At 36.5% G+C, this 14,222-nt stretch overlaps 1 protein-coding gene across 1 annotated transcript in view; it reads left to right on the top strand.

Moving 5' to 3' along the window:
* LOC111039338 (reversion-inducing cysteine-rich protein with Kazal motifs) overlaps positions 1-13,402 on the top strand; it is a 45,851-nt gene extending 32,449 nt beyond the window's left edge. Inside the window, exons 6-15 of the mRNA XM_022322810.1 lie at positions 2,306-2,546; positions 3,417-3,553; positions 5,187-5,445; positions 6,148-6,424; positions 9,453-9,958; positions 10,735-10,939; positions 11,076-11,233; positions 11,698-11,825; positions 11,929-12,191; positions 12,889-13,402. Coding sequence (XP_022178502.1) covers positions 2,306-2,546; positions 3,417-3,553; positions 5,187-5,445; positions 6,148-6,424; positions 9,453-9,958; positions 10,735-10,939; positions 11,076-11,233; positions 11,698-11,825; positions 11,929-12,191; positions 12,889-13,303 — 2,589 coding nt within the window. The 3' untranslated portion in view covers positions 13,304-13,402. The remainder of the gene's footprint in view (positions 1-2,305; positions 2,547-3,416; positions 3,554-5,186; positions 5,446-6,147; positions 6,425-9,452; positions 9,959-10,734; positions 10,940-11,075; positions 11,234-11,697; positions 11,826-11,928; positions 12,192-12,888) is intronic.
* The last annotated feature ends 820 nt before the right edge of the window (positions 13,403-14,222 follow it).

The following is a 14,222-nucleotide window of genomic DNA, read 5'->3' as shown; positions in this document are numbered from 1 at the left end:
TCATAGCGAATATCATCATCATACGTACTCGGTCGGTCAAGTGGCAAGTTAAAGTGTATGTATAGGTACGCAAATTAAAAAAAAGGGTAGACGAGAAGACTTCGCGCTTTCGATGCCGACGATCTTCAGATTACCACCGTGGTCGAAAAATAAAATATATCACTGCGTCTGCCCGTCGACCTGCCGGCACTTTTTTTTTATGTGCCTCACGAGTTTTTTTCTGCCATAAACAACTCCGTTCGGCAATGATGTCGTGTTCGACGGCGGTTTATCGTTTTCGTCGTGCAAACGTATAATAAACGCCAAAGTGTCTCTCGTTTAATACATACAGAATTTGCAGACTGTATCAATTTAGATAAAGACTATATAATGTCCGTTTTAGTTTCCTCAGACCGAAAAACGGTTATTGATTCTCGGCAAATGCACAGTATGGATGGAGCGTTTTTCTCTTTCGTATAGATACAGCACTTTTTAGAGTTTTACGTCGTGTGTATTACGTTATAGGCGTTATATGTGCAAGTAGATCTGATGCAAGTGCATTTATTCACTGTTGTGTTTCACTAGTGTTTTTCAATAAAAAAAATCTCGAAAACCCTCTAACACTTTTATTTGTCAAATTACGATTTTGTTCATTATGAATACTCGCCGTCAACTCGAAATTCTTTAAGCATTATAATAAATACATTGGATCTATAAAAACTAGTGACATTTATTTTAAAACTAAAGAATGGATCAAAATATTAAATTATGGATTAGCATTATTTGACCCATCATACATATTATATTTTAATTGCTAATTATATAAAGATTCACAAGCAAAATATTATAGAATTAACTTTACAGCTAACTATATTTTATGTAAACAATACAATACGAGAGCGTATTATAGTCTTGTAAAAGTAAAAGTTTTCACATTCCTTAAAATTTATGTCAAAACAACCTCAACGATTTAACGGGAATTTTATTTCGGTACATGGCGTAGCAGTGCGTCTCAATAATCACACATGGTTCATTACGTCGACGGAGAAACATAATTATACAGAGTGACCAAAATTTACGTCTCGAGATAAAATATTCTAGGCCTATTCATTATTAGTTGTCACTAAAAAGCAAACATGTCCGATTAGCGTAATTATACTTTTTCATCAAAATAAGACGAGTTCCTCGTCGATTAAGTACTTAGTCAACTGCATTGAACTAGACGACAAACCGACGAACAAACCATGAAACGAATCAAATTCGTTGCCTCGAGTACAGGTATATATGCAGAGTACGTTCAAAATATTACAAATTCGTTAACGGTCGTTATCCATGAAATCGTACTTGAGTCTTGAATCATTTTCTAAAACCAACTACAATATAATATTATGATAGCGGATATTCTACAGATTTGAGACTATTAGACGAAATGTATTAAAGATCCGGAAATATTACCGTATTTTGTCACGAATATCACTTCGTTTCACCGCGTTTTCTTTCCGCCTATTTTTTACTTAACCATTTTGATAACCAATAAATATCATATTCACTACACCGGACATCTCAAATCTCTTTCAAACAACTTAAATTTGATTTCTGTGGAAACACAAAAATGAATATTTCAAGCCTTATCAATAATCGTCGGTCAAAACATAACTTAAAATAGTCACCGAAAGCTAGACTCCTAAGGTGTTTCCTTATTTATAGATATTTCGAAAATCTGAAAAACGCTAATTTTCTATTCTAGTGTTAAAGTTTTTGAAAACATTTTTTACAAGTTAAGGTTAAATTGTTTACTGATTTCATCGTTATCATTTTGATAAAAAAAGTTCTAACATGAATATGTTTTTGGGCTGGATAAACGTGTTTTGTTTCTGACTGATTTTTCGTAAGGTTTTTTTGGTGTCATGTATATTTATATCTAAGAAGTTCAATGCATAAACATCCAATTTCGATTGTTTATTATGATTATAATACCTACCCATTTAAATTTTTTGGATGAGCTGAGTACAGGAGTGGCACTCCATAAATTGTTGGTCAACTGCCTCTGCTCGCAACAAAACTTTAAATACTTATTAAGTTATAGATGATTAATACTCGTTAGAAATTCAATTGTTATATATTACAGAAAAATATTCCGCTTAGGAATATGAAATAAAAACCGTATGTTTCCGTTAAAAACGGTAAACCTCGTGTGACTGTTGTAATAATCACCCTGTACATGTATAGACCGTGGGCGTCTACGTGGGTATTTGTCAAACTCTCTGTGCAGTATATTAAATATATATATCGTGTATATTAATTATGCTCGCCGTGTGTTTTGTAGGTCAAAGATACGTGTTGCGGTGACAAGACGGACGAGGCGCAGTGTCAGATCGCGTGCGAGAAATTCCTGGCCAATACACCGTCCATCAACCGACACGCGGCCAACCAGGAAATCCTCGACCTGTGCTCGGCCGACCGACGAGACGCGCGTTCCGCCACTACCGCCACCACGTCGGTGGACCTGCACCGCCGATGTACCCGAAATACCACTGCTAGACGACCGTCATCAGACGGACACAAATGTAAGTCCGGTTTAGACTCATACCCGGTATAGACATCCGGAGAGGGGCTAGAGGTGCAGATGGAGCGTTTATTTTGCTACCCCCTGGCTTTTTAAAATCAGACATGAAATACTTTTCATATATTAGAAACTATAGATTTTGTATCAACCTATATATATCTATAGTTTTCCATTTTGCTTCAGTCGAAATATAATATAATAAAAACACAATGAATTACAATTGTTAATTTTAAGATGTTCCACTTCTTAATTCCGGGCATTTTTTTTATCAAAAATCACACTTTTTGATACAGTCATACCTAATTAAGCCGTTAAGCTCAGTCTTTATAATTGAAAAGAAAACTGTACTGGCCGAAAAGTGAGTGGCCCAAAAATATGTTGTAAACACCCTACAAATCTAAAGGAATTGATATAACTTTTATTTAAAACGATGCTGTAGTTTTGCCTCTATAATGGAAAAACAAAGAAACGTTCATTTTTATATACATTGTATATGGAATATATATTATTAAAGCTGGCCCCCTCCTAGAAAACGTTAAAATATTAACCAAAGAATTGTTTGAATTTTAATTTAAACAAAATTTTAATTTAAAAATCTATGTATTAATAAAAATATATTTACTATTCGATGTCATTCGAATGTATTGGTCACAAAAAATATCAATAAATAACAGATGTCTACAAAAAAAATGGAGTATTTTCAACTATAAAATTAGTGTAATGGTGCTTCCTAATATGTAGATTTAAGAACGTCGGATATCTTGAAATAACTATTTTTGGCGAACGAGAATTGGACGATTTCCCCTTTTATCCAGTTACAATAACTGAATAACACCTAATAAGAACGGCTTTTCTTTTTTTTGCCTCATAGATTTGCACTGTTGCAAGTTGGCCGCGGACACGCAGTGTGAACAAGCTTGTCAGGACAGTCTGCGCAGAAAATTCGACTCAGACGTCGAGGCAGTTGATAGTTTGGAGGGCAGAGGATGCGGACCACCGTCGTTGGACGTGAGTACACACCTAATAATAATATATAATTTGTTATACATAATACACCGTATATACCAACTAACGCAGGATCGTGGTGGATTTCAATACAAAAATAATTCGTTTGAGCAGAGCGACGAATGTCTTAATTTCACAATTATGTGAAACTCAGACTACCTTTTTTTTAAAAATGATTCAATTTTCAACTTACATTTCTTTTCTGATAAGAAAGTAAATTTAATTGATATTTTTTGGAGGGGAGATCAGAATTATAAGTTCTCAGAGCTTTTATTAATAATTAGGGAAAAAAATGTAGGAAAAACTTGGAATTTTCACGCAAAATCAGTTTTTGACTAAATCGATTTCTTATTTAGTTGCAATTGAAAAACAAACAATAGTAGATACATGGAATTTAAAAGATTTTATAACACATACATTATAGTGACTTTTCCAATGAAGTGGTACACTCGATACCCGTCGGCCGCCTTAGAACATAGCGATTATCCACTTTTCCCACTTTTCTTCTTCTAATGTACAGCCACTGACAAATGCGTGGCTAAACAGGTACCAATTCGCATTTAAATACTTGCATTATACTTCCATCACCAACGACTATTATAGTATTCGTGCCAATTTCTTAATTTTTTTATACAAAATAGTAAAGCGCCTAAGTATAAATCAACTCTTTTTAACGGATCCAGATTCTAACTATATTATATTGGCATACGAGTAAATACAACACATTTATTTTAACTTTATAATGTAGACAGCTATCGTAGAAAATCTGATAGTTATATAAGACATAATTAAGATAATTACTGTGTATGTATTATTTTAAAGACCATTTCAAATTTCAATGACAATTACTGAATTCGCACTGACAGGAAATGAAGTAACAAAGTTGATATGAATGATGTGGTCCTTTGTACACAAATTGTATTGTTTTTGCTAACTAAAAGTTTTAACTAATTTTCATAATAGTTGATTATTATTCACCGCATTGCCATAGTCATTGATTCAGTGTAAGATAATGATATCTTAAAAAATATATATTCACACGCGATACGCGTTTCTGTATTCATATAATTTCAATCACATACCATTCGTGTTTGATGTTTATATATTATACTAGTTGGGGAACATGTTTTTAAATTTTTAAATTAAATAATCATGACAAATGAAAAAAAAACATTTTTACAAATTACTCATGTTAACTAATAACATAATAACTGTAAAAACATCAATATTATGGTTTTCGAATACAATTAATTAAAATTTGAATAAGGATCAAATATCATTATTATTACCTTTACATTAATCTTGTAGCTACATATTTTAAACCACGTGATAATCTTAAAAGCAACTACTATATTATTATCATCTGTTCCATTCGGTCATTCGTGAGATTATATATTTAAGTACCTTACAATGAACATTATATACACATAACTAATCTTCTCGTAATATCGAGTATAATAGTAATAGGAACCTACAACGTCATTCACACGTCAAAAATGTAAAAACCAAATAAAAAATGTAACTGTAAATCACTAAAATCAAATCGATCATTCTCTAGTACTTGAATAACTTATCACACACAGTTTTAAGTAGTTAATATTTGACATGTCAGATTTAATCGATTATTCCATTTTAGGACCGGTTTTGGCAATGTTTCTTGCAAAGCGAACGGGCTGAGCAGAAAGATACCTCGGCACCGGCACCGATGTCACAAATAGAGAAACTCGGCATGGACAGCGTGAAACTACATTGTTGTGATAAAGCCACGATAGCAGGATGCCGCAAGCTTTGCTTGAAGACGTTCACTAACGAATGGTCTTCGTCGTGGAACGACTTCAACTCCGAATGTTTGTCGCATCCCAACGAAGGTCAATTGCTCAAGTGTTTGGACGACGGTAAGCAAAGTTATTCACTGCGATTTCTGCAGTTTATTGTTCATGTTAGTATACTTTTAAGTTTGTTATAAAGCATTATTATACTGAAAAGATTAAAAAAATGTATCGAACGACATAATAACGCTGTACGTAAGTCCTAATGATATTATCATACAATGATTTATGAATTTTCAAATTCAAGCCACTCAGATACTTATTATGAGAGTTATAGTTGAATATAAATCTTGAACCATAGGCAGTACCATGTCGACCTGATAGTAAAAAATAGGATTTTAAAAATGAAAATAACATGTCCTGGACTAATAGGGTTTTTTTGATTCCTACAGATAGCGCCGCTGTAAAAAATATTTTTAATAGTGGACAAATCGAGATTTACTTGAAATTTGTAGATGTGCATAATATTATGGAGGATCCAAAACTGCAATAAAATGTAATTCTATTTTTTTTCGGACAAGTAGGGTTTCTCAAACAATTGATAAGATATATACAATGGTTATTATATAATGAGGGTATACTGTTTTGTACAGCACATTTTATTCAATTGTCAGTTGTTTCGACTATCTGTTATTATGACATATTTTTCCTGTTCCCTTGAGCTTCATTATACGCAATTTCTACTGTACCTATCGCAATCTGCAAACAATTTCCACGATCACTGGCACCTGTTGCTTAAAAACCCGTTTGCTTTTCACGTTGGAACAGTCGAAGAACCGTGCGACCTGGGCTGCGACGGCTTGAACTACTGTACGGTATTCAACAACCGGCCCACCGAGCTGTTCCGGAGTTGTTCTCCGCAGACGGACGATGCGGCCCACTACGATGTGACCCTGTGGCGCCAGCGTGGAACCATCACGTTGTTCAACTACGAGCTCCCCCTGAAGAACATCACAAAGTGCTTGCCCGATAGCTGGAAGGCGGTCGCCTGCATCCTACAGATACGTCCGTGCACCAGGCAATCTCACGTCAACAAAATTTGCAGGCAAGTAGAATATTTTACATCGGCAGCCTTGTCCATAGGCAATAGGCATATTATAGGTTATTATTATGTAGGCAGTGGCGAAACTAGGGTTAAGCGTTTTGAGTAGAGAGCAGAGCCAACAAATATATGGGGGGGAGTGGGTGAACAGGGGACTGATGTCCTGGGTGGCTGATTATTTTTAAATGTTTCATTGCAGAACATATAAATATTAGCAATATTATCCCCATTGACTTATTTCCTACAATTTGTACTATAAATTTATATATTTCGAATTTGTTTTGCCATAAATGTCATAGCCGTATAAGAATTGAAAGTGATCTATATACCTCCATTTTCAATTATGATAATTTAAGTACAGAATTTTCAGAGTCACAATCCAGCAAGAACATTTAAATTTTTAACATTTACTCCTAAGTTGTATTTATTATAAAAATTGTTTTTAAACATTTTTTTTTTTTTGGCTTAGGGTAACAAATTTCTTAATACAACCCTGGAATCAAGTGCAAACTATAATATATTTATAGGGGGAAACTATAGCCATATGTAGTGACCAGCCATATGTAGCATAGACCATCAAAATATTTATCAAATCATAATACATTTCTGCACCGGAGGAGTGAGTTGTGTGAGGAGAGTGAAGAGTTGGGTGGTCAATTATTCGCTTTTAGATTTAAACAAATGAAAATAAATACATAATTACTAAATGTAAATTTGCGATCTTATACACTTTTGAAACGCGAAGCGATGTAGATAACAGATTCGAAAGTCTTCTTAACTGTAATTTCCGATTTGTCTTCAATCGTAAGACGATAGACGATAGTCGTGCATAGACATGTTGGTCGAAAAAGATATATTCTCTAATAATTACTTGATAAAAATGTGGAGTACTTAAAAGGACCAAATTGTATATCTCTCTCTTACCATCAAATTTAAATAAAACTATATTATCCGGTACATTTTATATGTTTTTACTTTGTTTGAATGTTAAACATTTTAAAAGCAATTTTAAGCATTTTAAAGATGTAACATTTTATATAGAGATATTACAGTTATAACTAGCATACCCTAATAAAATATCAATAACAGCCTACGAGTCACGAGATGCCCTGGATAATATTTTTTTCTTAAATATTGCAAGATATGCCAATTCATTGTAACCGACTGTACACAAAATTGATTCCTCTGAGCCTGAAACGTGCCATGATGTATTTACGTTTTGCTTAACGGACATCGCCAACGCGTGTTTGCGGTTAACAAGGCAACTGAGAATTGTGTCAGCCGACTGTCAATGTCAAGCAGGGTCTACGAATACTTTATAAAATATAACGCGAGTAATATAGTTTTGTTTCTGCGGCAGTTCTGTCGATGCACTGCGACGTATGTGTACGGTGTCGTTTTCGTAAGTCGGCGGTCGGACTTCAAACAATCGGAACGGAAAACCGAAAAAAAAAAAATGATAAACCAACAGTTACCGATACGGTTTTACGTTTTAGCGTCCAAACGGTTTACACATACCATACATGTTAAGGTTAGGTATATCCGATTTATAAATCGAGCGTTTTGCCCTTGCAGACTTTCGTCGATACAGACTAAAAATCTGTGTCCTATACAGTACACATATGTATACACTTTTAACATATCGAGTACTATTTTAAACCGTCCACGCGGAATTTCTCAAACGATTTCAAACTTGTGCTTATATATATATATAATAATGTGTACACTATACTCACGCTCACAATATTCACGTTCATGGCGATCCGCCAGCCACGATATTTTATTGCAAACACGCGCGGTTATCGACGGAAAACGCTGAACAATTCTTATCGATCCACTGTTCATGTGTCTCGTACTACATATATGCAATAAAGCTGTTGGCAAGCACAGCCGACGTCTGTGTCGTTCACCACACGGAGGTCTTGATTTATTGTTATTGTTTCGTCGGATCACGCGCTATATATATATATATATATATACCCTGCCGAGCTACATACGACTGAGATATTAATGATATTATACACATTTATTGCGAACGGAATACTAAACAACGCTTCGCTGGCTGTAGTTTAGGTTTTCGAAATATTTGTTGGTTGTCACGTCTCGACAGTCGATCGCCGTCCGCGTGATAATTTCCTCACCGAGGTCCTAAACTTTGACCCAATATATAATAATTATTAAAATACCTTAATATAGATGAGGGACAGGATGACCGAGAGACATTTTATTGTAGATATATTCATACATCGGGAGAGAAAAGTGTATCAATCAAGTTACGAAAATATCACCCTATCGGCCCAATACCTAACTTCAGGTCAAAGTGTAGATAACGAAATGTCCACTATTCATTTCAAATCATCGGCTTCTACCGTCTTTGCTGTACCCTAACGGTATTACCACTCGCATATACCCAGGGCGGATTGGACAAGCCTCGGGCCAGTGGGCAAATGTATATGAAAGCATAAACAATTTAAAAAATAGCGCTTGCAATAATACTTTTGCAAATCGGTCACTTAAATTGCATATTTTATCATCAAATTTCAAACTATCTTTATCAGGGTCGCACATCTCGTATACAATATTATATAGGTACCGTACAGTTTTATTGAATTATGTAATTTTATAAAAAGTTTCCAATATTGCCTATAATATGGTTATTAACGACCTAATTTTTAGTAGTGGCCTAGTGTTTCTCTTTTATAGACCTATTGTGTAAATAACTTTGAATATTGGCAACTGTAATACATTTCTGGAAAGAACGTATACAAAAAAAAACCCTGGGAGGAGGAGGAGGTGTCCTAAGTAAAATATTGTAAATTTATAAGGTTTCATAGAAGTGTTTGATATCGACCCATATAAAAAAAATTGTGAAAGACATATACGTATGGATGATGTCTTTGTGAAATATAAGGGTAACCCCGACTGAGGGGGGGGGCACTACTCAACACACACCGATGTATAAATGCCTGTACACACGAGGTCATAACAAATCATATAACATTTTAATCTCTTGTTTTTGTGTGTACAACAGGGACGACTGTCTGGAGCTATTGAGCACGTGCCTGGACTGGACGAACTCGGCTCCAGGGCTGTCGGCGAACGCACTTTGCGCACGACTGTCACCAAATTCTGGGCCTTGCGTGCCTCTCGGAGCTTTCGCAGAACTCGGGGCACCTCGGCTGCCGCCGCCGAGACTACAACATGACCGCCAGACGAACCTAGAGCACGCGGTAATAGACTTACCAGAGGTGACCACCCCGTGCAAGCGGAACCCTTGTGCACCCGGCTCAGTGTGCCTGGTCAACCGAGGCTGTAGGATCGGCCGAGCATGCAAGCCGTACCGATGCGTGGCCGGGTGCAAGGCGGGTGAGGTGTCACACTTCCTCGTGCCGGAAGACTCTTACGCCCGCATACCCACGTTCAACGGACAAAAGGGATGCGTCAAGATCTGCCTGTGCACCAAGAAGGGCATCGAAAAGTGTCAACAGGTGCCCTGCTCGCAGATACAGTCCTGTTGGCTGGTCGGCAAACCGATCGGTAAGTTATTACATACATTATAAAACCTACGAATTCAGTGGGGAGACGATATTATATTAATCTAAAATGTGAGCTCTAGACTTGATAATTCTTATTGTGCCAATGGAGCGTGTATTTGTTTTTAAAACCGATGTGAAACTTTAACTGATTTCAAGCTAATACAATCCTATTTTATACTAAAAATTGTCCATGTACCCGCTAAACAATGTTTGAATATTCAGTCAGCTGGTATTTACTACCATATTTTATGTCTCGAATCCCGGCTACAACAATCATGGGAGGCTAAATATTTAGGATAAAAAATTTTTTTTTTTGAAAATATATAACGCAATAAATTGTTTGAGTAAATCACATAAAAACAATTTCGTTAAAGTGTCGGACATCAACCGATTAAATCGGGGGCTTAGCCTGTTGAATATACCGCGATATAGGAGTATATTATTATACCTAGTCATCACTTAAGATATTCTGGTTACACACCGCTCTATGAAAAAGGCTTTCAAATCGATTTACAAAATGACAAGGTTTATAAAATAGCCGTACAGATACTTAGTATTTCCTATGTATTATCTATAATCGTAAGATTACAGTTCACTATATATGATGTATAAAATAATTACCACTGAAAAGGCTACAGATCATTTTTTGCTAGTCGTTTCATATGTCACCTCACTTACCTGGTCACCTTGTCAGAAGTGAACCGATGACCAGAGTATCTTTAATCGCGATTACAATAATATTATACATTTGAATGAAACGATTATTTTGTGTTACAGATCATGGATCCACGTTCGAGATGGACTGCAACACGTGCAACTGCTTCGCCGGCGAAATCACTTGCACGAAGAAACACTGCGAACCCGCGACAGTCAACGCCGTGTCGCGGTACAGGCACACAGGACTGCCGTGCAACTGTGCCCCGCACCACGTGCCCGTCTGTGGTTCCAACGGCAACACGTACCCCAACTCGTGTCTGGCCAAGTAAGTACACCTGAGTAACCATCGCCACCAGCTTAGGGTGGAGATGGTTTGGTATACGATTGAAATCGATCAGTGCCCTCAATCTGTATGTAAACACAAGCATAATATTACATTGCGTATATTTCACGTTTTCCAGGTGTGCCGGCCTGTCGGACGTGGACCTCAAGTTTGGCACGTGCTGGAACGACGATCCGTGCGCCGGTGCTAACGCTTGTCGTTCGGACGAGAGGTGCGTGCCCACCCGCCAGGTGTGCTTGTCCATGTTAAAGAAGTCTTGCGTCCAATACAAATGTGGTAAGCTATGCTCGAGATGTGAATAGGCCATGTAGGCAGTCTCAAAAGTCATACAAATGCGATGACTATTTAAGAGTGTTTATGAATTTACGACGATGCATGGTACTTGTTGTTTTTTCATTTTTCGACGCCAAATACCAAAAAAGTTTCTCAAAACCAAAATGAAAACAAAAACCGTTAAAATGTGTATAGATTTTAGTGAAATATCTATAATATCTATATATATTATGAAATAAAATTTAACTTAACACATGCAATCACGTTAATTTAATAACATTACTGTACGTGATTTTTTACATCAATATAATGCTGACATAATGTATAAAAATTACCTCCAAAAAAAATTTCGTTTACCACCACGATTTTCTCCAATACCTTACATACGAGGCCAACCCCGCGAAATAAAATGCTACGTCAAATGCCAATTATGCAATAACTCAAAACGGTCTCGCGTACCTATACAGTTTCAGAGAAGACGTCGTGCGAGGACGCAGCCAAAAGCGTAGTATGCGATACGGACGATGTGGAACACTCAAACCTGTGCCACCTGTTGCGGTCCGGCAAAACGCTGGCATACAGCGGCCCGTGCCTGGTAAGTCTCCGGGGGACGACACCTCCGACCCGACGCTCTGTCGATTTGCTAACCTGTCATGTGATTACAACGACTTTTGTTCATCACCGTTTCCGGTTTGTAGGTGGGATGCAACTCGACGGGACGCGTGTGTGGCGTCGATGGGAACACATATCCGTCCGAGTGCGCGGCTTTTGCGGAATCGGCGAGCGTAGACTACCCGGGACCGTGTGTGTCTTCCGGGTTCATCGGGCATAACGGTCGGCCTTACTGCGCTGCAAAGGGTGCGGTAGACTGTCCAAGACTGCCCCAGCATGGATGTCTGGGCATCACGCCGCCCGGGGCCTGCTGTCCCAAGTGCGCCGGAGCTCTGCAAATACTCTTCAGGTATGTCGTCTAACCTACGCGTGTATCCCGTCAACATATAATAATAACCAAATCATTTCATAACGTTTTTCCATGCGGAGGGTCCTAACCTACTCCTCCACTTAACGATAAAAGTGGATACAATTTAGGTTCCCAATTCTTTCGTTTATAATTTGAAAGAAATAATAAAAAATAAAATGGGAAAACGGGTATTATTTACACAACTCCAGTTTTCAATAAAATCGTTTGTTATTTGTTTATTTTACTTAATTCAGACAAACGTAAACATAAATACATGTAATCTTCCATATAGACTCATAATATAAGAAGTATTTAATAGAAATAAAAAAGCAATTAAAAAGCAGTATACATATATACACAGCCTGTCCGTACAGTTACGGCCTCGATGTACACTCATCACCTACGGCCTACTTACTATATCGAGTTCCCCGGTTTTTTTTATTTCTGATCTTTAAAACATTGCTTGCTCATATAAAAATAACTACGATATTTTACGAGTTATATATTCAACATTTTGAAATCATTCCGTACTTCAGATATTAAATTAATGGTCGTGAAAACGATTTTAAGAAGTTCACCGCAGAAGTGATCACTGCAGTAGTCTCGGATAGATTATTATATTATGACGTAGCATTATGGCACATATACACACGAAATGACGAAATAACAATTAATGCTTTGAATGTATATTTTCCAGTCAAAAACAAGTGGACCGAGTGATGCACACACTGAAGAGGCCGTCGATAAACGCGTTGAACACGAAGTCTATCCTCCGGGCCTTGGACAGACACGTGCTGGTGGCCGAGTGCGTAGTCCGCGGCCACCTGACCATGTACCAAGACCTGCTGGTGCTCGTCGAGTCCACAGTCCGGAACCCGACCAGGCTCCAACTGGAGGCGTGCATCAGGGAGTCGGAGAAGCTGTCCACGCTGGTGGAGACGTCCAGTCCCCGGGTCATGATTGACCTGAGTCTCAGCACGCTCATCTCGGCCAGTCCAGTGCACGAGGTGCTCGCCGACGGTGACACCAACGCTGCCGCCGGTTCCTCCGATCTTGGGGCCTACATCGCCGTCACAACCACGTCGTTGATTCTGACCCTGCTCTTCCTTTAATAAGAAAACAAAAATAATCCGACTGAATATTTTTATTGTTTATAATTTTTTTTTATTTTTGCATTTTACTTGGCTCGTACGGATATATTATATCGTTTGAAAACATTTCTATGATAAGTATAGTATAGTTTATGTGCATATTTTATTATTATTACGGTAGTAATTATTGTATTCAAAACGATTACAATATTATATTGTTACTATACGCGATGGCTGTGATAACAAAGCATTATTCTTACGTGCCTATTTTATACATTGTTGAAATGTTGTTCTTGTATTAAATAACATTTACTTTTATTTTTATTACCTATTATTATTATTTTATTGTATTATAATCACAAATGTATAAATGATAATACATGTTTTTCTGTTGCAACAGATCAAAAATAAAACGTTTTGAATTTAAGAAGTTAATCTATTAAAATATGATTACCTCAGCCACCCACAATCACGCATGACCAACAATAATATCTTTACTTTAATATTAGTTCAAAAACTCGGTTCACAACGTATATGTACTTCTTATATTAGTTATTTCTTATTATTTTACACCAATATTTCGAAAAATCTATCAGATATGCTTGACAAGTCATGCATTTTTCACATCGTATTTTTGCACTCTAAGATTTTAAATAACTTAAAACACAAACATTCCAAAAAGAAAGTTTTTTTACCAATCATTAGTTTTCCATCAGATAGTCAAATGATTATTATTTATTATTATTGTTTCTGATCAAAACATTTTTGGTGATTTGATGTAGATTAATTGTATAGGTGGTCTATCTAATAATTTGTCCTTTTTATATGTATTTATGTTAGTTCTTACTTCAATATTTTCATTGTATTATTACTTATAGTAATAACATATTATTATACCTATAATTTCATTTAAAATTTAAAATCAAAATTTGGCTTACAT

This window comes from Myzus persicae, unplaced genomic scaffold (genome assembly GCF_001856785.1).
Source record: "Myzus persicae strain clone G006 unplaced genomic scaffold, MPER_G0061.0, whole genome shotgun sequence".
NCBI classification, from domain to species: Eukaryota; Metazoa; Arthropoda; class Insecta; order Hemiptera; family Aphididae; genus Myzus; species Myzus persicae.
Note: the sequence above shows the minus strand (reverse complement) of the source record. Positions and strands in the feature narration are given on the sequence as shown.